Below are 26474 nucleotides of genomic sequence, written 5' to 3' on the forward strand. Positions count from 1 at the left end.
TTCAGTTTTAACACTGGTGTTTCCTCAAAAAGTAAATGTAGTGCTTGTGAGTGTGTATTGTAGGCAACATAAATAATATATATATATATTTGAGTCCTTATTAATCATAGATGGTGACATTTTCAAAGACATTTAACTGAGAGTATCCATGTGACCAAACAACAAGAAATAACAAGCATAGTCCAGAAAAGAAGAGAGAAAATCTAGAAATGTTAGAGCCATAATACTTTATTCAATAACAAATGTACATGTAATGGCTGAAGCTTTGTTTTTGCTGAATCATTACAGCATGCACTTTCACTTGTAATGGCTGCGGTGACGGAGCTTGGTTTCCATGGCAACTGCCTATTGATGACCACCATTCAGGTGCAATGACGTTATGCCTGCTCCAAGCAACAATACAGTGCACTATTAAGCAGACTTTTCCCAAGCCAAGCAAAGGGAACACACAATACACACTCTTCAGTAAAGTCTAAACTTTTCACCATTGTTCTCACAAATGCTTAAAGGCATAATATACAATATGTCTGTTAAGAAAATGAAAAGAAAACTAAACAGACAGATCTGATCGGATATTGACTTGCCTTTTAACAAAACTGTGCTTTCATTTTGCAAGAGTAAACATGTTTTGGATAAAAACATTGATAAAACATCAAAGATTCAGTGTGTTTTAACTGTAATTATCCTTATCAGCTGATCATTTCAAGTTTTTGTCCTGCTAAATGTTGTGATGAAAGAGAATGACCTCAGGATCGCTGACAGAAAGATGGTATCAAACCTTATAGAGAGGCAAAGAAAATTAACCGTCTCTGTCTTTACTTTGCCTTCCATGCAAATTTCTCCTGGAACTTCATAATGAGTTAAAACAATCTTCAAACTGAGACACAATTCTACTGTACATGGAAAATTCATACAAAGTTGCTATTTTAGGTCACACCATTCACAATCTTTCTGGACTAATTAAGCTGAGCATTCAAAAATGATTGTCAGGCATTACAATACCACAGTTCAGTTTTTGGCACAGAATATCTCATTAAAAGCTCATTCTACTACTACCATTCACTGTTAAAAGCAATTCCAAATAACAACGCAAAGTGCATAAACTTCACAATATACCAAGATTGTGCAATGTTTACCATTTATATAAGTTAAATCCACTAATAAACAAAAAATAACAAACAAAAAGTCATTTGAACACAGGAACACCAGTTGCTGCACGTTAACCTCTGGTGTGCAAGGATGTGTTGGTGACATACAGGCAGTGGTTCAGATGCTTGGGAGGGAGAAATCTGAAACAAACATTACGGGGGTGAATAAGACACATGAAATAGAGTCCAAGCCACCCCTTTGGCAGCCTGTGGGCTTAATGTGTGCACCGTTGTTTAAACTATACTGTCAAATTTTGTATGTGTGAAATCATGATAGATACGCAGACTAGATAGATAGATAGATAGATAGATAGATAGATAGAGAAAATGTGGACCTGTGAAGGAAAAATATTTGGCAGGCAGACTCAGAGTGACCCATCATGAGTGAGTATAATTAACTAAGAAGAACTGAGTATAAACTGTGGAGTCTTAACTAAATAGAGAAGTGACAGCATCACAAGAGAATCAAAACACATCCACACCCTCATCTCACACACCAGCTGAGTCATCTCAAAGCGAAGGTCCAGCCATGTAATGGGTGACTTGGTGAGTTGTGGGAAGCTGTATTAAGTTCAGAGAGTATTGTGTGTAAAATATTTGTAAGAAATTTTGCTGAATAATTTAAATAAGTCCGGTTGCTTGCTTAATTATGTATAAAAGTAAGTGTTATGAAAAACTTTCATGACCAACTTGACCGAGTTCTGTGGAGAGGATTCCACAGCTCTCAATGCACTGCCTCATTATCAAATTAAAGTGCTGTGTCGCCCCCTGCAGGACACATTAAAATCGATGCTTTAATCAAATTAAAGGCACGCTCCAGGTTAATTGCAACCTAAAATCTATAGACTGCGTGTTTAGTATTGTCAACAATTTTTGAATCCCTCAATTTATAAGTGGAAAAGGTAAATATACATAATGAAAGCCTAGTAGACAAACAGGTTACATTGTGACTAAAGGTAACGGTTGTTGGCAAAATTCCAGTGCTCAGGACAAAGTTTTATAGGTTTGCCTAATGCAGTATATACTATAGAGCATATATTACATTGTATTTATTTACTTGATTGTATTTATTCATTAGTATATATACAAATAATTATACAGTACATGTGACTGTGTGATGCAATTGAAATGGAAGTGATGTAATGAAACTATCCCTTGTACTTTTACATTAGATAAGCTATGCAAACACCACTCCACCTAGAGAACAAGTTCCACCTCAAAATAAAGATTTTAAATGTAAACAAAACAAAAAAGATTTAATTGAGATTTCATGTTTAAAATAGCACAAGCTATTAAGAAATGTAAATCTGATTTGAAACCCTATGGCACACTTGCCTGCTCGGCTTCCATTTTAAGTGTATTAATGTAAATGCGTTTATACGAACATTTATATACACTAAAACAGAAACTGAACCCAGAAAGCACCTTTAATTTCACAGGGCTAAGCGTAAATGTGTGAGTCGGGCAGGGTGCCAAAAGGCAACAAATTCTTAAGTTTTGTGGGTCTCCTGTGTGTATAGCTCATGGGTTCACAGCCTGCCAAAACAACCGTGCCCAGCAGCGCACATGGGACGCATGCGACATAAGGCAGTGCACACTGCTGAACAAGGTGCAGGCACTCACAGAGGACTGGAGGGCGGAGGCCTGTAGCTGCTCCTTTCCTGGCCTTCCCAGTAGGGTTCTATGCCAGGTAGAGAGGTAAGAGGACTCCTGTGGCAGGAAACACAATAGAGACGGGAGGGACGGGGAGGGGAGGGGTCATGTTCGCCATCAGCGATGCTGCTTTCCATACAACCAATATAACAGGAGAAAAAAAAACAGTGAAATGGAGATAAAAGTGAAGGAAAGAGGAAGACAGAGCTTCAGGACATAAGAAATGATAATGATCACGGGTACTTGACCGGTCATTTATTAAATGACAATGTTAATCATCTTTAACACATTTTAAGGCCTTTGCATGCAAGGATGTCAAGGCCAGCTCGGATCCATGCAGTCTCCTTGTTTTGAAAAAAGCAGCTGATATACAGTGGAGTGCAAAGAAAAAAGAAAGAAATTATATATATATATATAATAGAGTAGTCAACATTTGAAGTGGATCAAAAAAGTTCATCAAAGTTGTCCTAAGACAAGATGGGTATTGCATTTTGGTTTTAGGACAACTTTGATGAAAGGTTTTGATCCACTTTAAATGTTGACTAGTGTATATATATATATATATATATATATATATATTTCATTTTACTTTATAATTTCTTTCTTTCTTTCTTTCTTTCTTTCACGTTCGATGTGATGTCAAACTTTTGCCCCACTGTATAATTTTGTAAAGCACAAGCCTATGTAAAAAGAGGTACAATAACTCAAAATATATTTAGTGAAAAATGAATTCATAGTTGATGCTATGACAATACTGTAGATAAACAGGTGTTACGTAAATAATCTTTAAAAAATAAATTGAGTGCTACTCTTAAAGTGTTAGTTCACCCAAAAATGAAATTTCTGTCATTAATTACTCACTCTCGTGTCGTTCCAAACCCATAAGACCTTCAGTCATCTTCGGAACACAAATTAAGATATTTTTGATGAAATTCAAGAGGTTTTTTATCCCCCATAGAAAGCAACGTAATTACCGTCATTCAAGGTCCAGAAACATATTAAAGACATCTTTGAAATAGTCCACGTGACTACAGTGGTTCAACCTTGACATTATGAAGCGACGTTGCTTTCTATGGGGGATAAAAAACCTCTTGGATTTCATCATGTTAATTTGTGATCCATAGATGAACGAAGGTCTTACGGGTTTGGAAAGACATGAGGGTGAGTACTTAATGACAGAAATTTCATTTTTGGGTGAACTAACCCTTTAAGGACTACCGGAAATAGATACCATATCCCAGCATGACATGAAATAAAATAAACAGCAACAGCAGCATGTTTTTAAATGGCACCACTATGGAGGTTATGACTGACATCATGTCAGATCTAACCCACTTAGTTTTAGCTTACTGAAAGATGGATGTAGGAGGATCATATACTATAAATGTAATATCTGAGATATCACTACTATAAATGTATTATCACAGAGGAGCACTGTTATATTCGTTTAAAACTCGTTTGTGTTTCTGAAGCATTAGAGGACATCAGAGAATGTATCAAGTAAACAGATTATGAAGAAATAATATAAACAAATACTGTGTAACTATTGAAAATATAAATAAGAGAATCCTAGTCACCGATGTCCACTGTTATTAGCACTGGGAAGAAAGACAAACAACAGAGTTAGTGTAAAATGTAAGAAAAGATAAGTTTTGTTGCAGTGAAATAAAACTACCGGAGAGATGAAACTCCCTGTTCTTCAGCAGATTGTTAGTATACCATGGTAAATGCAAATAAAAATATGAAAGCATGGTAAGAGGCATTCTTAAAAGCAGACACAACACAGCATGCACATTTACCATGGTAATGGGTCCAGAGGTATTGTTGTTATTAAAGGGATCATCCAAAGTTATAAAAGAGTTCTCCCAAAAATGAAAATTCTGCCATCTGGGTATTTCATACTACATTTACTCAGGATTATCATCATTTTAAAGGCAGGATTTGACACTGGGTTAAGCTATGTGCTGCACTGTTATGGTGGGTTATGAAATCCTGCTTGATGTTTACACAACTTATCAAAAAAAAAAAAACAAAAAAAAAAACCCTCAGTTCTTTCCTCATGAAATATTTATGTGCTTATAAGGCCTTTAATGTTTATAATCACTGAAAACGTTCTCCCCTGCCATAGTTCTCAAATCCAATTTGAGCAATTTATAAATGCACATACAGTATTCATTAGTTTATGAGACACACAAGAACCGGTTTTGGGCTGAACTATTCCTTGAAGGCTTTTGATCAGAAAGGACATTTTATCACACAATCTTCATACAATTAAATGATAGTCTGTGTGTTTGGATTACAGTAAACAAAATGATTTTAAAAATCACTTTTAACACACCTATACAATTCAAATCACATGTTGTACAGATTTACATCATTTACAGTGCGTGTACTGTATGAGATTGTTTTACACTCTCTTTCCAGTGGCTGACTGTTGCCATGGGAACTCAAAAGCAGCAGGGTCACTTTGAATCCCTCTTTTACTCAGTGTCTGTGTAGAAACCAACTGCTATGAGGATGAACCTGAAATCAATCCTACTTTCTTTACTGGTGTAGTAAAAGTGTCATGAAAACCATGAATAGTCATAGACAACAGTTTAAAAGCATAATCATCAAGCAGAAATACATGAACAGTGTATTTTCTCAAACTGGCTGCAAAACATTTGTCTCAAATATCTCATTAACAGCCATAACACATAAATGCATACCTCGGGTCTTTAGTGACCCAGGACATCATTCACTCCCATCCTGCTCATTCATTTTCTAAAGTTAGACTCAACCTTCTTAGTATTCCTCCATCAATAGGTTGTTTGCACATGACGTCATTGCTGCACGCGAAATGCGGCTGGAGGGCAAGGAGTGATTTTTCTGTATAGGAATCCTATCACAAACTCAAAATTCCTATGTTTTGCGTCATTTATGGTTGCTCAAATCTATCAAACCGAGAAACCACAATGAGCTTTTATCGTTTACGTAACTTGTATCGTTTTTTTTGTTTTCACCTTTTATAGCGTTTTGCGTCTGCTGATACTGAAATGAATACCTGCTTACCTTTTTTGTTTTTGACTTGGTTAAAAAATAAAAAATCTTCATGTTATCATTTACAGGGAAGAGAAGCTATTTTATCCCATTGCATGATCATTTGGTGTTTTCACTGAAGTTTTGTAGAATTCCGTTCAAAATGTTGATCTGGTTACCGTGGAAACAGTGTCACGCGCTGCTGCTTCAGCCATCATATGGTAGAAAATGTCCAAATAAATAAAAATGTGTTCAACAAGCTGACAGAAGTCGATCAATTTCTTTGTTGGAAGGGTGTAAATGTAACTGTAGTTTTAATGTTTTCTTTGTAAATATTCACTTTCCCATATGACCACGGAGGAGAATCGGAGGGGCATTCAGCGGACAGACACTGACACACTGTTTTTTGTTTTTTTTTTTGTATTTATTTTAACAAATGACAACCAAAATCAAACCCATAGAAGCTTAACAGTTTTGAAGTGGCTGCGTGCAAGTTATACTCATTCACAAGCCGAGTGAGAGTCATACTCGCAAATGTAATGTTAATTATTAAACCAAACAAAATACAACACTTTCAAAAACACTCAGCTTTGTGATTATTTTATTGAGTGATAGGGAGTGGGTTCAATCAGTGACATTATTAGATTTGCTATATGGCATCTTCCCGTCACCTCCTCAAACTGCTTCCCTTAGTGTTTTTACACGTAGAAAAGGTGAAATTGTATTACACCGTCCAGTTTTTTCCCTGAACGATGATGTGAGCTCCTGTTGCAATTCTCGATTCAGCATAAATGACCTACAATTTCGACATTTTTCACAATCACGACAGAAAATAAAAAATACAGCCCTTAACGTCACTAGCAGAAAGGCAGCACGATATAAACAATCCAGACTAGAACTGAACACGGCGTGACGGCAGCTACCTCCTCGATGAGGAGAGGAATCTACCTCCTCGATGGCAGTCAAGTCTTTCAATTCAGTAGAAAAATCGCTCCTCTTCATAACATAAGGTTCACGTCCAAAATATGTTGTGATTTTCTGTTTATACCTTTCTACACCAGCACAGTACAGACTTTTCTCCATCTCTTCCATTCTAATTTTCACTGCTTGCCCTCCAAATTAATTCCGCGCGTCACCAGAACCACGTGATTGCAAACAACCTATTCATTATAAACAATATAACAAGAAAAAAATAATAAAGTTATAAAAGAATGCCTGTTTTCCCATTCATGTTTTGTAAAAGATGTATAGGGTTGCAAACGACCCGAGGTGTGTAACAGTGTAAGTATATTTTTTCTGCACAATAATAATTTAATCTTTGATGACTGAATAAGTGCAATTCACCTTTATCCCACAAGGTGGCAATGTCTGATACACAATGATAAAGTGACGTTTCACTCATAGTTACCGCAGGCAATAAACAAAAGATTAGGAAGTATCGTCAGCAAAATGTGAAATGGCTCAGGGATTTACTGCAGAGCAAGTACTGAACGCAATAAAATATTAGTGTCACTGTCACTTGATGATGGATCTGGTGAAGAAGCTGTCAAAATATAGATTTTGAAGATGTTGAAAATTATATTTTTGAGAGTATGTTTGAGATCGCGAATATAAGCCAGATACTGAATGTACTGGGAAATGAGCTCTGATGAGGACAGTAATCATGGTATAAAATATCTGCTCAAACTGAACCCTTCCAAGCTCCAAAAGGCAACACAATATGCTTTATTTTATTCTTCTGTAATTGTTACTCTAATATCAAGAGAGTTTTATATTATCGATTTTATATTAGATATAGATCTGGGTCGCTAAAGACCCAAATTAACATCAAATGCCATTAATGAATGCTGCAAGGCACCAATGAAAATGCAGGAAAGTTTCAGAGACAGTGGTGTTTATTTTAATGCTCCCAAATTTAAATTCAGCTCAGGCCATTTCCTGATCCTACCCCCATTATTCTCTCAAAATTTTTCCTGTTACTGCTCATCTGGTAATCTACAGTAAATAAATATATAAACAGAAAATGGCTATATGAATGAATATCATTTCCATTTATTTCATCCCTAGAAAGGGATGGGCCTATTAGGAGGCCTCAGTAAACTTTAAAGAGGGCCTCCAGATGACTTACTTAAAATAAGACAAAACAAGCATTAAAATAAGCTAAAAAAAACAGTTTTAGAGAGTAGCTTCTAACTTAACTACATTTCTTCAGTAGCTTGACAGTGGCTAGGCTGTTAAAACAGTGTAGCTTTTCCAGTAGCTAACTACTTTTTCCAGCAAGTAGTGTTGTAGCTCAACCAAAAGCTACATTCCGTTTTGAAGAACCTGCAAAGAAGCGCAGTGTCTTCTTCTTACTAGATCACAAACTAAAACTGTGCATTACCACCATCTATTGTTACATCAAGCATTTTGCGGCTTTACATTCACTAAGAGATCGTCTGATGATTACATAAAGGATGGTTGGGTTGATATTTCACATGAATCGACTAGCAAAGTTTACACTTTTGTATGTAATCTATGTAAACCAAAGATAAAACACTGTCTGCATCAAAGACTTCAAGCACAAATTTAAGTATGCACATACAGGTGAGTAATAGAATAATTATCCTGCTTTATTGCACTCCATATCAAATATCTGTTTCTGTTTTAATTACAATGATGAATCAGTGTTTCCCACTAAATTAAGACTAATCTGTCCTGCTACAATTTCGTAATGAACTTGACAGATCACTAACGTTGTGTTTTGCGCACTTGCTGTGGCAAAGCATCCGTCAATTGAACAGAAAACGTATTTACGATAGCTTATTACGCTTATCACACAGCAAAGACTGATTTATTTAAATAGGTATATAGCTTAATTTGTTGTGGCAGGTTTCAGAGCTAAGCGTTCATGCAATCATCTCATTTTCTAAAAAAAATAACAATTTATATACTTTTCAACCACAAATGCTTGTCTTGCACTAGCTCTGTGATGCGCCACGCATAACGTAACCACGTTAGAAAGGTCATGTGTGACGTAGGCGAAGTACCACGGTAGGGCGAAAAATTTTCTCTTTCAACTTCAAAATCATCTGACATCGTTGTTTTTCCTTTTTCGCTTCACTAGTCTTTGCACATTCGCTTTGTAGACACTGTATCTGTACTTCCGCCAACGTCACTGCCAACGTCAACGTGGTTACTTCATGCTTGGCGGATCGCAGAGCTAGTGCAAGACGAGCATTTGTGGTTAAAAAGTATATACATTTTTATTTTTTTTTAGAAAATGACAGATTGTTTTGCTAGATAAGACCCTTATTCCTTGTCTGGGTTTGAGTAGAGCCCTTTGAAGCCGCACTGAAACTGCAATTTGGACCTTCAACCCATTGAAGTCCACTATATGGTGAAAAATCCTGGAATGTTTTCCTCAAAAACCTTAATTTCTTTTCGACTGAAGAAAGAAAGACATGAACATCTTGGATGACATGGGGGTGAGTAAATTATCAGGAAATTTTAATTCAGAAGTGAACTAATCCTTTAACATACATTTTTGACTACTCCTGTATATCTAATTTAAATTGCATGCATTTTGTTCTTGCAGTGATGTTACATTTGTTGCAATTTTGCACTTTGACTTTTTCAAGTCATTTTGAGAAATATATTTGAGTACATGTGTGTAGGCAATCTTTGGATAGTTTGCAAAACAAAACAATATAGGCTACTCTTTAAAATCACATTTTATCAAATCAAATTGTACTGCAAACCCAAATTTTTTACTCAAAACATTCTTCATTAACAGTTATTTGTAATATACAGTTATTGTATTAAAAAAATCAAAGTAGATTCAATGTAGCTAGTAGCAATGTACCTTTAGCTAGCAACCTTTTGATTGTAACTTGTAGTGTAGCTAATTACTTTTTCAGAAGGGTAGCTTGTAGCTTGTCAAACAACAGTTTCAGAGTAGCTTCCCCGACACTGCTAAAAAACTAAAAATCAACAATTCACCCCCCAAACAACTGTTTGTTTCCTTTTAAGAACTAGGATTCACACAGTCTAGGAAAACCTGGATATATGAGGTAAAAGTCATGTAAATTAATAAAATCTTAAAATGCCATGGGCATTTTATAATGAATATACATTTTACCAAGTTTTGCCAAGCTCAAAAAAAAAAAAAAAAAAAAATGTATAGGGTATCTAAATCACAGCTCTTAAAACTTCTGGAATCCTGTAATTGAATTATTATAATTATTTTAGTTACTTTTTTGTGGACAATGGAGTCTAAAAGGTTGAGAACCATTGATCTAAAGATCAAATTAAGGCAAATGCGTAAGAGAACTATTTAACATTCCAGACTAATGGAAAAATGAAGAAACCCCTCTTTGATTACATTAACTTAAGCTGTCCAGTCCATGAACACAGTACATCCATGAATTACCGGCCTATCACTGAGCAGTAATTAATGGGTCTTCTAATAGGATCTTTAAGCGAGAGGGCGTGCCTGTTAGATGCCTTGATTTATGAAGCACACTCCACTCTCGGTCTAAATGAACTGAGGTACGAAGGGAGAAGGAGGAAGTTCTAAAAAGACATTACTTACGGCGTCTCCACGCTCTTTCTGCAGTGTGTTATAGACAGAGGGGGATCTGTCGAGAGAAACCGGAGAGAAAGTAAGCGATTAGAGATTTCACACATGCATAAAAAGACTCATTTACTGATGAAAAGCATCCTGAGAGCTTGTTGGGAGTTCTGCTGCATCATTTGTGCGATAGCGGCAATTACCTGTTATTTAAACCTCTTCATACTGTAAGAGCACAAGATAGTGGGGATGTCTTGAATGTTAAATAAATGGAATGTTTTTCAGTGTTTTCTCTCAGTTTGTTAGAATTGCATGAAAGTCTTTAGTCTGTCAGTAGGGTAAGATGTGAAGTGCATGTGGGTTGGATGAGAAAGAGGAGGACATTCTGGCCGTAAGGGCACCACTGACCTCGTCTCCTCTTGAGCTTACGCCGTCTCTGTTTGTTGACGAAGCAGGCTGCTAGCGTGCTGAAGAGGATGGCTGCTGCCAGGAAACAGATGGTGGCCACAATGCCTGCCACCACCGGCCGTGCCAGTCCCTCGTCTGGCACCTCAGGCGGCGGGAAGTAGTCTGAAAGATACAAACAAGCTCGCCTTCAGCAAACACACACAATAAACCATACAGCTCATTCTGAATTATTTAGTTAATAGGATTATTAAAACAGAATGCAATAACTAGCTATCTTGATTCAAAACATTCAAAATACATTTCAAATCACAGTGGGATGCTTTGAGAAATGAAAACAAAGACTGAGCAGCCTCATGCTTATTTTGACTTTGAAGCAGTGATTAAATTCTGACTATTTAGTGAAATCTATCATTAGGGGTGTTTTTTTTTATTTATTTATTTATTTTTTTTAGAAATGAATACTTTTATTTAGCAAGGATGCATTAAATGGATCAAACAGTAAATGCTGTTCTTTGAACTTTCTATTCATAAAAGAATCCTGAAAAAAAAAAAAAAAAAAAAATTAAGCCGCACAACTGTTTTCAACATTGATAATAATAATAAATGTTTCTTGAGCAGCAAATCAGCATCTTAGAATGATTTCTGAAGGATCATGTGACACTGAAGACTAGAGTAATGATGCTGAATATTCAGCTTTGCCATCACAGGAATAAATTACATTTTAAAATATATAAAAACAGAAAACAGTTATTTTAAATTGTAACAATATTTCAAAAATATTACCGTTTTACTGTACTTTTGATCAAATAAATGCAGCCTTGGTGAGCATAACTTTACTGACCCCAAACGTTTGAACGGTTGTATATATGAGCCCTAGTGAAAAAATAAATGTACTAAAATGTACTTGAAATACATTTATTCCATGCTAAGTATACTAAAAATACATTTACATATTTATGTACTTAATAAAATTCCCTGCAATTGTACTTTTGGTATACTCACATGGTCTACTTAAAGTCTGCTAAATTGGAACAACTAATTTTGTACTTAATGCACTTTAATTGTGTGGAAGTTGTGCTGAGGTCCAACTAAATATATACTTAAATATATCTGATTGTGCTAAAGCGGAACTATTGCAAGTACTTTAGGTATACTTTAAATATCTTGCATTTAAAGACTGATGTTCATACAATCCGAATCAATATTGACATTAAAATTCATTTTGGGCTTAATATTAAGAAATGTGTATTGTGTACATATATTTGAACTATACTTAGTATGACATAAATGGGAGAACGGATCTCAAAAGTGAAGCTGCTATGTTAATATTTTCAAAAGTTAAAATATTTTCTCCAATCCCCATTTAAATGGCTTCAAGTGATTTTTTTTTTCATACTAACTAATAAATATTTTACAAGATACAGACACATACTAAATATTAAACAAATTGGCATGGCCATGGCCTTTGTTAAATATTTATTTTTGGATTTGGATTTTCAGTAAACAAACTGTTTTGAAAGACTGAAACTATAAAAAATATTGTACAGTTGTCTGACTATATTTAAACAAAAAGAACACAATACATCCAATATTTCTGAATGTCGACTTGTTTCAAAGGGTTAGTTCACCCAAAAATGAAATTTCTGTCATTAATTACTCACCCTCATGTCGTTCCACACCCCTGTAAGACCTTCGTTCATCTTTGGAACACAAATTAAGATATTTTTGATGAAATCTGGGAGGTATATTCTCATCCATAGACAGCAATTTAACCGACACTTTCAAGGTCCAGAAAGGTACTAAAGACATTGTTAAAACAGTCGCCGTGACTGCAGTGGTTCAACCTTAATTTTATGAAGCGACGAGCACCAAAACAAAAAAAAGAATTACTTTATTCAACAATCTTTTCTCTTTTGTGTCATTCTCATATGTTGTTTACGTCCAGAGCTTCCAGATTCTATGTCAGAATGCCGACTCATTATTGGCTGGCTCCTGCATCAGCATCACACGCATGTGTCGTGCTGCTCATGTGATCAGCTTTAGCCAATACTGAGCCAGCATTTGGACGTAAACATGGAAATCCTTCACTGTGCTTACTGTGGCAACTGCGTAAGGAAAATAACAGGGAAGAGAAGAGATTGTTGAATAAAGTCGTTATTTTTGTTTTGTTTTTGCACACATAAAGTATTCTCGTCACTTCATAAAATTAAGGTTGAACCACTGCAGTCACGTCGACTGTTTTAACAATGTCTTTAGTACCTTTCTGGACCTTGAAAGTGTCTGTTAAATTGCTGTCTATGGATGAGTCATATACCTCTCGGATTTCATCAAAAATATCTTAATTTGTGTTCTGAAGATAAACGAAGGTTTTATGGGTGTGGAACGACATGAGGGTGAGTACTTAATGACAGAATTTAAATTTTTGGGTGAACTAACCCTTTAATTCTCAATCAAGACATTCAGTGAAGACAAGCTAATTCACATTACATCCATCAGATGGCAGCAGTGTCTCATCAGACCATCACTAATTCAGTCAACTCATTCCATTAATGTTTATGAGGGCCTACACAAAAATGTCAGAGTACAACATGATATTATGTGCAGTAAAATATCACAGTACAGATTCAAAATCCATATAGATTAAAATCCTCAGTATGGGCACTGACCTGTGCTAGAGACTCCCACTACATTACTAGGCTCACTGACAAGGTCCTCCATAACTGCTATCACTCTGAACTCATACCAGGCCTCCTGTAAAACAATGCAGAGACATTTACAGTATGTTTCCTTTAAACAGGTGTATTACCTGAGATCACTAGAAAAATCAGTCCACTGAAGGTTCAGTTGTAGTAGATTAAAACATTGTAAGGAGTGTGAAATAATTGGAATAAATTTGCATCTGAATGTGACATATATATATATATATATATATACAAAAATTTTTTTAAAATAAGGCAAATTTTCTGAACTTTTCATTACTTCAAGAAAACCTTGAGGGAGATTTCCATGGCATTGTGCTTTCCTCTTTCAAATTTACATTTCAGAAAAGGTAATAAAAATATAATTGGCATGGTTTTCAAATGGTCATGAGAGTTCTGTTTGGTAACAGGGCAGACTAAATGATAACCAAATTTCTTTTGTTCCGTGAATTATAATTTTAGGGCTAATAAAAAAGTAAGTTTATAGTTAGAGTTTATTCTGCAGTAATACTGCAGAAATGCCAATACAAGCTTTGTGTCAAACTTTTGAAATAGTGATCACAGGCATACCTGAACCAGGTCTCTAGCCAGGAGCTCTGTCTCTCCAGCAGGGATTGCATCATCAAGAACATCCCACCTCTCCCCGAGGCGGAACTCCATGATGTAGTGATCAATTGGCGACGTGTGATTGGCTGGAGGGATCCATGTGAGTAGGACTCCCTGCTGTGTCCGGTTGGCTGTGAGGCACCGTGGTGGGGTAAGCAGCACCAGTGGTTCTGGGGTACTTATAGGAAATACTATAGGGAAGAAAGCAAAACACTGTATCATCATAAGAAATATTTCATATTATTATTAATGTCCAAAACTGTTGTGCTGCTTAATATTTTTGTGGAAACCATGATACTTTTTTCAGAATTCTATGACAAATAGTAAAAAAAAAAAAAAAAAAAAGAAATAACTGATTTTGAAAATAAATATTTTGTAATATTACTGTATTACAGTCACTTTAGGTCAATTTAATGCATCCTTGCTGAAACTGCTGACCCCAAACGTCTGAACGATAGTGTATATATAAGCAACAAATTTGCTAGTATTTTTAGTATTAGTTGCTACTATTAATATATTTTCTAGTAGTGTTTTTTGGTAACACTTTACTTAAAGCCTTTATGTATAATGCATTATATGTTTTCATAAATAATTGTAACCAAAGTTAAAAAGCATTATAATATTTGCAGATTCCTTGTTACATCTGAAATTGGTTGTTTGTCATGATGTGTTGGGTAAAAAGTAGGGATGCACCGATTTTTTCCATCTCTAGTAAAAAGTATTATAATGTATTATAACTGTTGTTACAATTATTCATGAGACCACACAATGCTTTATAAGGTGCATTACAAGGCATAATTAATGCATTAAAAATACTTTTATAATGCATTATACATAAAGGCTTTTATCTGCCAAAATTGCCATTTCAAGTTAATCTTTAAAAATGCTAATAATTTCAATGTTAAATATAATCTTTACATACAATAAATACATAAATTATAAATATGTACATTACAAAGTTATGATGCCTACAGAGGACTGTAAAGAAGCAGGGCCTTAAAAATCATTGGTGATTCAAGCCATATTCTTCACAAAGAGCATGAGCTGATGCCCTCGGGCAGGAGGTATAGGGTACCAACCTGTAAGTTGAATAGGTATAAATTCTCTTTAGTTCCTCTATCAATTAATTTATTGAACAATAAATAATTATAGGTGTGTGCTTGGGGTAGATGTGTAACGTAATGTTTTAGGTATAGGTATAGTGCAATATTGAAATTGTGCAATGAGCAAAGTTTTGTTTTGGGTTGTATGGATATGAGTCTAACTCTATGGTGGACTGTAATTGTGTTGTAAATTAAAGGTATGTGTGCTGTCCTGCTCTCTCGATGGCCCAAGACAAATTTCTTCAAAGGGAGACAATATAGATTAAAGAAAATCACTTGAAATGACTGACTTTCAGTTTTAATGTTTTTTGTTCCTTCCAAATTTAGACAAAATATAGGCTAATTTATCCATTGTTGACATTAACATTAAAAAAATATCAGCTTATCTGTATCAGCCAGACTTTTAATATCCAGGTATCTCTAAAATAAACAAAATACACTATATGGACAAAAGTATTAGGACAGATGTCCATTACACAAACAGGAACTTTAATGACATTGCATTCTAAATACATAGATACAGTATCTCACAGAAGTGAGTACACCCCTCACATTTTTGTAAATATTTTATTATATCTTTTCATGTGACAACACTGAAGAAATCTCCCTGGTGTCATGTGACTCGTTAGTGTTACAAGGTCTCAGGTGTGAATGGGGAGCAGGTGTGTTAAATTTGGTGTTATCGCTCTCACTCTCTCATACTGGTCACTGGAAGTTCAACATGGCACCTCATGGCAAAGAACTCTCTGAGGAACTGTTGCTCTACATAAAGATGGCGTAGGTTATAAGAAGATTGCCAAGACCCTGAACTGAGCTGCAGCACGGTGGCCAAGACCATACAGCGGTTTAACAGGACAGGTTCCACTCAGAACAGGCCTCGCCATGGTCGACCAAAGAAGTTGAGTGCACGTGCTCAGCGTCATTTCCAGAGGTTGTGTTTGGGAATAGACGTAAGAGTGCTGCAAGCATTGCTGCAGAGGTTGAAGGGGTGGGGGGGTCAGCCTGTCAGTGCTCAGACCATACGCCGCACACTGCATCAAATTGGTCTGCGTGGCTGTCGTCCCAGAAGGAAGCCTCTTCTAAAGATGATGCACAAAAAAGCCCGCAAACAATTTGCTGAAGACAAGCAGACTAAGGACATGGATTACTGGGGCTGCATGAGTGCTGCCGGCACTGGGGAGCTACATTTCACTGAGGGAACCATGAATGCCAACATGTACTGTGACATACTGAAGCAAAGCATGATCCCCTCCCTTCGGAGACTGGGCCGCAGGGCAGTATTCCAACATGATAACGACCCCAAACACACCTCCAAGACGACCACTGCCTTGCTAAAGAATGTCTCCAGACCTAAACCCTATTGAGTATCTGTGGGGCATCCTCAAACAGAAGGTGGAGGAGCGCAAGGTCTCTAACATCCACCAGCTCTGTGATGTCGTCATGGAGGAGTGGAAGAGGACTCCAGTGGCAACCTGTGAAGCTCTGGTGAACTCCATGCCCAAGAGGGTTAAGGCAGTGCTGGAAAATAATGGTGGCCACACAAAATATTGATACTTTGGGCCTTTTGTACTATTGTACTCACTTTTGTGGCCAGTGGTTTAGACATTAATGGCTGTGTGTTGGGTTATTTTGAGGGGACAGCAGATTTACACTGTTATACAAGCTGTACACTTACTACTTTACATTGTAGCAAAGTGCCATTTCTTCAGTGTTGTCACATGAAAAGATATAATAAAATATTTACAAAAATGTGAGGGGTGTACTCACTTCTGTGAGATACTTTATTAGTATGGAGTTGGTCCAACCTTTGCAGCTATAACAGCTTCCACTCTTCTGGGAAGGCTTTCCACAAGATTTTAGAGTGTTTCTGTGGGAATTTTTGCCCATTCATTCAGTAGAGAATGAGCTGGAATAGAAAAGGGCCTTCCCCAAACTGTTCCCACAAAGTTGGAAGAACAGCATTGTCCAAAATGTCTTGGTATGCTGAAGCATTAAGATTTCCCTTCACTGGAAGTAAGGGGCTTAACCCAACCCCTGAAAAACAACTCCATACTATTATCCCTCCTCCACCAAACTTTACAGTCGGCACATTGCAGTCAGACATGTAATGCTCTCCTGGCATCTGCCAAACCCAGATTCACCCATCAGGCTGCCAAACAGCAAAGTGTGATTCGTCACACCACAGAACACGTTTCCAACGCTCCAAAGTCCAGTGGTGGCGTGCTTTACACCGCCCATTGGCATCGTATTTGGTGATGTGAGGCTTGCATGCAGCTGCTCAGCCATGGAAACCCATTCCATGAAGCTCCTGCCGCACAGTTTTTGTTCTGAAAATAATGCCAGTGGAAGTTTGGAACTCTTCAGCTATGGAATCAGCAGAGCGTTAGCAACTATGCAAAATGTGTCTCAGTATTCAGTGACCCTGCTCTGTGACTTTACATGGTCTTCCTTTTTGTGGCTGCTGTTCCTAAACGCTTCTACTTTCCAATAATACCACTTACAGTTGGATGCTGAATATTTAGCAGGGAAAAAATTGCACAAACTGACTTATTGCAAAGGTGGCATCCTATCACAGTACCACAGTTGAATTCACTGAGCTCTTCAAAACTACCCTTCTTCCACAAATGTTAGTAAATGCAGACTGCATGGCTAGGTGCTTGATTTTATACAGCTGTGCCAATGGGTCTGACTGAAACACCTAAATTCAATAATTAAGAGGTATGTCCCAATATTTTTGTCCATAGTGTATATAATATGGTGTAGTATAGTTATGATCAAGTATTTGTTGCTTCTTTAAGGAATCTGTGAGGAATCAGAATTGTTAAGTGTCAGATTTTCAATTGTAATCATTACATTTTTAGTGTTTCTATCCCTACTATAAAATGGACTTCTGTCAGGCAGAGATGAACTTGTCATTGAATGTTGGATCGCATGGGTGGCCAACCTAGAGTGTTCACAGTGACGACCTCGCTGAACGGGCCCGTCCCCAGCTTGTTCTGGGCCAGGACGCTGAATTGGTAGGCCGTCTCGGGCTCCAGGCCTTGCACCAGGAGCCAGTGCTGCCCGCTGGGCACAGGCATGGACAGCCAGTCATGCGGTCCTAACTGCTCCCTCTTTACCCTGCAGGAGAAGTCACATGCACAGATGGAAAAAGTTCAGCACTGCACAAGCACACATGCACATACGCTCGGATAATGATTATCACGTCGCTCACAACACTGATGAGAGCTCTGCCTGCAGCTTGACGTAAAAAGACAGCTTGTTTGGCTCAGTGTGAGTGTTCAGTGATATCCAATAATACAAAACTGTCTCACTATTTCCCAGAGGGAATCCTGAGGAACGCAACTGTGTTTTCAACTGCCGATCTTTACAAAAATATCTTCATACATCTTCAGTGCGCCTTGTACACCCTACAGCCCTTTTGTCTGACTCTCTTGGGAATGAACTATGGCTTGAAATGAGTCTTATGGATAATACATCTCTTACAGGAAACAGTAAGGATGGCTCCAATGTTGTGGTTAAATGAAATAGAAAGTATATTTTAAAGGATTAGTTCACTTTAAAATTAAAATTACCCCAAGATTTACTGACCCTGAAGCCATCTTAGGTGTATATGGCTTTCTTCTTTCTGATGAACACAATCAGAGTTATATTAATAAATATCTTTATATGCCTCCAAGCTTTATAATGGCAGTGAACTGGGCTAATGAGTTTGAAGCTCAAGAAAGTGCATCGATCCATCATAAACGTACTCCATACGGCTCTGGGGGGTTAATAAAGGCCTTCTGAAGTGAAGCGATGTGTTTGTGTAAGAAAAATATCCATATTTAACTAGTTATAAAGTAAAATATCTAGCTTCTGCCAGACCGCCTTCGGTATTCAACCTACGGAAAAAGCGTAACTGACGTCACATCAGTTGAATACGGAAGGCGTAGGACGTAGCGTAAGCATTTAGAACTGCGAGAGGAGTTACACTTTCTTCGTAAGTTTAATACGGAAAAGCAGTCTGGTGGAAGTTAGATATTTTACTTTATAACTTGTTAAATATGGATATTTTTCTTATACAAATGCATTGCACTGCTTCAGAATGCCTTTATTAACCCCCCCCTGGAGCCGCGTGGAGTACGTTTATGATGGATGGATGCACCTTCTTGAGCTTCAAACTCTTTCCCCTCGTTCACTGCCATTATAAAGCTTTGATGCATCAGGATATTTATTAATATAACTCCAATTGCTCATCAGAAAGAAGAAAGTCATACACCTAGGATGGCTTGAGGATGAGTAAATCTTGGGGTAATTTTCATTTTAAAGTAAACTAATGCTTTAACATTTTTATTTTTTTATATTTACAATGTATTGTTTTTCTTTCAGCTACAAAAGCCAATGACATCATGCCCTATTGCACATATCCGTTGCAAGTGTGACTGCATCTACAACCAGTATGCTGACTACTGCTCTCTGCACGCATGGAATGACGCCTGACGGATGTCCAATTGTTCCTATTGGTGTGAGTCATAATATTCCACTGAGGTATAATTGATCACTTCCTCCATGCCCTTATAGCATGCAAGTTCACAGGCTCTTGAGATGTGTGTTATTCACAGCATCTCAGCGGTTGCTCAGCACCTCTCCTGCAAATGCACAGGAAGTAGCAGGAACATGGCAACTATCTGCGTCAACGAGGTTGACGGGAGCTGTTCTTTAATCTCACGTGGGTCACCTTTAAAGGCCATTCACACACAACCTTTAAAGCATGAGTCACACTGCCCAATGTTTCAAATGACTCCTTTAGTCAGCTCTTGGCACAGGCCTCCGATCGTTCGGATACCCGTGGTGGACACATCAGGCCAGCGGATAATGATGATCTAAGAAGAAGTTGGAAGCAGAACGGTGAGGAAGGCCTGGCCCTTGGGGGAGGATTAACATGCTTTCTTTTATCCTCCTGGAGGGCCTTCTATTCTTCTTTAGCTTATGCCTGTGTGGAGTGCTGCATTAGTGGAAGGACTCAAGTTGGTGCTCGGTACAGACTATGAAGAAATGCTGAGCGCATACAGACCCAGTTTCCTCATATATGACATCGATCTGTCTCGGATGACAGCAAAAATACTACTAAAAAAAAAAAAAAGCCTCAAAACTTTAATAATAAGATTTGAGAAGAAAATCTGCATGGGCACCACATATATGTACACCATATATATATATATATGTATAAACCATTAATACACTAATATAAACCAATCAAAAGTTTGGGGCTGGTAAAAAAATGTCTATTAATACTATAATTGGTAACACTTTACAATAAAGTTCATTAGTTAAACATTAGTTAATGTATTAACTAACATGAACTAACCATGAGCAATACATTTGTTACTGTGTTTACTAATCTTCGTTAACGTTAGTTAATGAAAATACAGTTGTTCATTGTGTTTGTTAGTTCACAGTGCATTAACTAATGTTAACAAGATTTTAAAAAATTTATTAGTAAATTTTGAAATTAACATTAACAAAGATTAATAAATGCTGTATAAGTGCAGTTCATTATTAGTTCATGTTAACTAATGTAGTTAACTAATGTTATCTAATGAACCTTATTTTAAAGTGATTTAAACCCTTTAATTTAGCAAGGATTCATTAAAAGTGAGAGTAAAGTATTTTACATTGTTACAAAACATTTCACATAAATGCTGTTCTTTTAAATATTCTACTCATTAAAGAATCCTAAAAAAAAAATCTATATTTTGTTTCCACAAAAATATTAAGCAGCACATCTGTTTTTAACTTTGATAATAATAAGAAATGTTTCTTAAGCACCAAATCAGCATATGAGAATGATTTCTGAAGAATCATGTGACTCTGAAAACTGGAGTAACGATGCTGAATATTCAGCTTTGCCATCGCAGAAATAAATTACATTTTATAATATAGCAAAATAGAAAAGAGTTATTTTAAAATTGTAATTATATTTCACAATATTACTGCTTTTACTGTATTTTGATGAATGCAGCCTTGGTAAGCATAAGAGACTTCTTTCAAAAACATTAAAAAATCTTACTGACCCCAAACTTTTGAATGGTAATGTATACAAACTTCCCCTTCCATCTCATACTGTATAATGCCTAGACTTTCCCCTCTTTTTCTCCACGTGTGTCTCTAAACTTCATGACTATTTATAGCTCGAAAAGGACTGAAATCTGTCTCCAGGGCTTGTGACGGTCTAAACCTGTTCATGCTACATTCCCCCATGAAACACGGCTGCCATCTGTTACCTGGTGTGACATTGCAGAAATATGTTCTAAAATAAGTAGCAAAGACTCCGTTTGAAGGAGCTTTAGAGACAAACAATTGAGATGTTCTTGCTCGTACCCACCGAAGCAAACACACAATGGTTATTTGCGAAGCATATGTCATTCTATAGGGGTAAGAGCACAGAGAGCTATAGAATGCTGATATTCCGGGTGAATATCGCAGAGGACAGCACTAAAGAAGGAGCAGAATCACAGGGATGCAGAAGCACTGGCATGGGCGGCAGAGAGATGAAGAGAGGCGAAGGAGACGACTGAGCGAGGAGACGAGCGTGCTGCTAATTGAGCCAGAAGCGAGAGTTTGCTGTTATGGATCATGTCATTAACAAAAGAACCTCTGCAAACTTTAACCTCTTTAAAACCTGAATGTCACCTTAACAAAGCAAGTAATGGAAACTTATAAAAATTATGGTACAGTAAATACTTACTTGCAATTGTTGGCTCTCTGCATACGGTTAAAATATCAAAAACTGTTTAGCACTGAACTGCGAGAAGGCACAAGACAAAGTCTTTATAATAATGATCATACATCACATATCTCAGAATCTGTCATAGTTCAGAATCTATCAGGGCTTAATAAATACTGTATGTACAAACTGGAGTTTCATAGCACCTGACAAACATTTGCAGTTCAATAAGCTAGACCTGTTAGCATCTGAAAAGTTCTATTGCACTTAAACATTATTGTTTATAACTTAATTTGATGTTTTGTCATTTATCAGGATTAGTATATATATTGTTTCCTGCAATTTACAAGGATAGTTCACCCTCATGTCATTCAAAACGTATCTTTTTTGTGTTTCACAAAAGAAAGAAAGGCATAGATGTTTGGAAAGACATGACAGTGAGAAAACCAAGACAGAAAAACTTTCATTATTGAGTGAACTATACCTTATTTTTCTCACTGTATGAATGTGTTTGTATACGTATATGAACAGGTCAATGACGTGACACTACTTTTTTTGTGTCCATATGGTTTAGTTAATTTTAAAAGGGTTAAAATTTGCAAATTACATGCATACATTCTCTTTTTTGAGGACCAAGTTTAAAATTTCTGGTTTTTATTCATTTTGAGAGAAAACTGGGGGGATGATTGCAAAAATGTCAATGTGGTGTAAACCGTAAAAACTTGTACTAAATAATTTATCTTGTTTAAAAAAGGTGAAATTCTCAAATAACTTCTCAATAATAATTCTCAGTAAATAAAAGTAAATGGAACACCATTGTTCTGGATATTATAATTAATTTGGGGAATCATGTGAGTTAAGTCAAATTCATGTCAAGTGTCAAGGTGGTGTAACCACCTTTCAAGGAGCCATTTTGATAAAATTGTGCAAGAAGACCATGTGACATGACTATTAAAGGGTTAGTTCACCCAAAAATGAAAATTCTGTCATTAATTACTCACCCTCATGCCGTTCCAGACCCGTAAGACCTTCGTTAATATTCGGAACACAAATTGAGATATTTTTGATTAAATCCGATGGCTCCGTGAGGCCTACATAGGGAGCAATGACATTTCCTCTCTCAAGATCCATAAAGGTGCTAAAAACATACTTAAATCAGTTCAGGTGAGTACAGTGGTTCAATATTAATATTATAAAGCGACGAGAATATTTTTGGTGCGCCAAAAAAAACATAACAAATTATTTAGTGATGGCCGATTTCAAAACACTGCTTCAGGAAGCTTCGGAGCGTTATGAATCAGCGTGTCGAATCAGCTGTTCGGAGCGCCAAAGTCACATGATTTCAGCAGTTTGCCAGTTTGACAAGCGATCCGAATCATGATTCGATACGCTGATTCATTACGCTCCGAATCTTCCTGAAGCAGTGTTTTGAAATTGGCCATCACTAAATAAGTCGTTATTTTGTTTTTTTTTAGCGCACCAAAAATATTCTCGTCGCTTTATAATATTAATATTGAACCAGTGTACTCACATGAACTGATTTAAATATGTTTTTAGTACCTTTATGGATCTTGAGAGAGGAAATGTCATTGCTGGCCATGCAGGCCTCACAGAGCCATCGGATTTAAATAAAAATATCTTAATTTGTGTTCCGAAGATCAACGAAATTCTTACGGGTGTAAAACGGCACGAGGGTGAGTAATTAATGACAGAATTTTCATTTTTGGGTGAACTAACCCTTTAACTTTTTTTTTTTTTTTAAATATTCCCACCATGGCGTAAATCGGTTACACCATTTGACATTTCAATTTAAAATCAAATTTGACATGCATTATCATGGACACCTATGTAAGCACATGGCCTTGGTGGGAATATTTAAAAAAGTTAATACTCATGTCACATGGTCTTGCACAATTTTAACAAAATGGCTCCTTGAAAGTTGGTTACACCACCTTGTTGACACTTAAGGAATTTGACTTGACTAGTTCATGATGCTGATTAAAGATGTAATATAAACTAACCTACTATTTGGAACTATTTGAAATCTTTTTATTGAGAATTTCACCTTTTTTAAACAAGATCAATTGTTTGGTACAAAGTTTTTATGGTTACACGACATTCTCCAAATATGGTCCTCAAAAAAGAGAGTGTATGCAAGTAATTTACAAATTTATTTTGAAATTGTAAATTTAATTAAACCATATGGACACAAAAAATTAGCGTCACATCATTGACCCATACACGAAAATATATAGCTGTCTTTATATTTTAGGAAGGGGGTCACTGTCATCAAATAAAAAAAAATAATAATAATAATAATAATAAAAACCTTACCCTAACATACTGTAAATGTGGCTTCCATAGCAAAGTTACAACTATGGCACGCCAGACTCAGCAGTAGACTGTTCCTTCTAAATCACATGAACATGTCACTATTTTTAGTGTGCTGAAGTGTTTAAAAAGCAGTCAAACTGCACACAACACCAAAATGGTCTTGTCATTTTAATAAGGTACTTTGCATGCAGTTCGACTCATAACGACTCTGTGGAGGGATTTTACTGCCTGATCATTCCATTCCAATTCTATCGTTATGAGCCAGATTAACATGGCCAGCATGCGAGCAAACTGCTTGTAGAGAACAAAAAACTCAATAAAGAAAATAGTGGATCTAGACTAGTCATGGAATGATTATCTTTGTTCAAGAATTTCCAGGGAATAAATTATTTGGAAGTTATGAACAGGCCTTTGCATCAAACTAAACAGTATTTTATTCATTATAAGCACTACAAAAAGTCCTAACCATGATATTCTACCCAGAATTATCTCCTTAACATTTTAGCGGCACTGTATGGAGGGCCCTTCTGGTCATCTCACCCCTAGGGGAAAAGGTTTTGCCACGTCCCACACCGTGCCCCCAGATGTAGCAGCCTCACAGCAGCAGCAGAGCTTAGGTCAACAGTTAGGAAAAGAAGCAGAAAGCAAAGCATGCTGGGATGACTCACACATGGCCGTACCAGACTGAGAATGTCTGCTCAAAGCCGCCATCGTAACCAGATTCCCACGAGACGTTGGCCGAGGTCGTCGAGACCGAAACGTGGACTTTGGCGGGGGCGTGTGGGCTTGTGCCTGTGGGAGGAGGACAGCTCATGTCATACTCGATATAAACACACACTTCTACACAAAAGCTAAAGCAAGGCCACACACATTTCATTTCATAAGCATTGTCTTGTAGCCCTCAGCCCTCGGTCAGAGCGATTAGCTCACTTGTCTTAACGCAAACACTTGCGCTAGCACAAACAAACAGACACAGTCTGCATCATTTATCCTTTATCTCTTATTCAACAGCTAACCGTTAGCCTGTAGGGATGCTTTTGACTAAAATCCCTCAATACTAAGACACTGAAACATTTCTATGAGTCCGCACACAGCATATACAGTAATATCCCTTAGAGACCCAACCTACCAAAGCACTTTTACATAGAGCGCTTTTTACTGAATAGCTAAAAGAGAAAACTGCCAATGTGCATGTTCTGCATGTAAGACACTGTAGCAGATACTGTTAATAGTAATACAAGTAATCTTTGCACCAAAAAATAAATACTTTTGACAAGTATTTTTAAAGTAATGTGCTCCACGTGAAATGAAGAATTATGTCATATGACCAGCAGAATACAACTCACTTTTATTCAGTGACCTGCCTACTTTTTTCAAAATACATTAAACATGGGTGAGAAATATGCCTGCAAACAGGTATAAAGCCTACAGGGTGAATTTTAATTTTTTCTTGAGATACTGTATAAGGATTGAGAAACTGGATAAGGATTTTTTTTTATTTATTTTTTTTATTAATTTGATAAATTAGTCATTCGACACAACTGAGTCATTCAGACTGATTCGTGAACCTGAAGACCAAAGCCTTGAAAGAACAATTTTCTCAACAAAGTTTAAGTGAATAGCAGTTATTGTTGAAACTAAAACTATTAAAAATTGTTTTCGGTAATTAAAAATAAAACTGAAATAAAATAAAATATAAATATTAACTGAAAAACTGAAACTTAAAAAGTAGAAATTATTTAGATAAAATGTAGAAATTTTAAAATATAGAAATTATTTAAATAAAAAAACTAAAACTTAAATAAAAATAAATGGAAGCTAAATATAAATATAAAAAAAAATAATTAAAATGACAAAATTAAAATTAAAACTGAAAATATAAAAATAAAAGCTATTTCTAACAATAAATACTACAAATACTGTAATACTAAAATAACACTGGAACACAGAATCAATATTTAGTATAAAAAATCATATCGGAACAAAACTAGAAAAATAAATATTGACTACAGAAATTTAAATTACTTTTAAAAATGTCCTTTTCATGACTATGGGAACCCAGACACCATGTCCTACCAGACGCGATGCAATAAGATTCCAGCGACAACGTGTCCACAGACATAGACATAGACGCGACGCGACTATGAGACGCGATAAAGTCAATCAAAAATCACAGCCAATCAGAAGAGCGTGTTGTGGCACTCGCAACGAAATGGATAAGTACATAATCAAATTCATGAATAT

The 26474-nt window shown here is 36.4% G+C and overlaps 1 protein-coding gene across 17 annotated transcripts in view; it reads right to left on the bottom strand.

The window, feature by feature from the left end:
* Positions 1–26474, bottom strand: part of igsf9bb (immunoglobulin superfamily, member 9Bb) — a 135640-nt gene that overhangs the window by 19970 nt on the left and 89196 nt on the right. For 4 of the 17 annotated variants that reach the window (XM_051878927.1, XM_051878932.1, XM_051878940.1 and 1 more), the window contains exons 12-19: positions 24899–25022; positions 18132–18307; positions 14049–14275; positions 13446–13530; positions 10780–10941; positions 10393–10438; positions 4379–4399; positions 2772–2927 (exon numbers count right to left, since the gene is read on the bottom strand). In XM_051878927.1, coding sequence (XP_051734887.1) covers positions 2772–2927; positions 4379–4399; positions 10393–10438; positions 10780–10941; positions 13446–13530; positions 14049–14275; positions 18132–18307; positions 24899–25022 — 997 coding nt within the window. Of the gene's footprint in view, positions 1–210; positions 1290–2771; positions 2931–4378; positions 4400–10392; positions 10439–10779; positions 10942–13445; positions 13531–14048; positions 14276–18131; positions 18308–24898; positions 25023–26474 lie in introns of those variants that run through there. The other 13 variants (XM_051878933.1, XM_051878934.1, XM_051878942.1 and 10 more) reach the window with 9 other exon arrangements.

The sequence above is a fragment of the Ctenopharyngodon idella genome, chromosome 21 (assembly GCF_019924925.1).
Source record: "Ctenopharyngodon idella isolate HZGC_01 chromosome 21, HZGC01, whole genome shotgun sequence".
Lineage (NCBI taxonomy): Eukaryota > Metazoa > Chordata > Actinopteri > Cypriniformes > Xenocyprididae > Ctenopharyngodon > Ctenopharyngodon idella.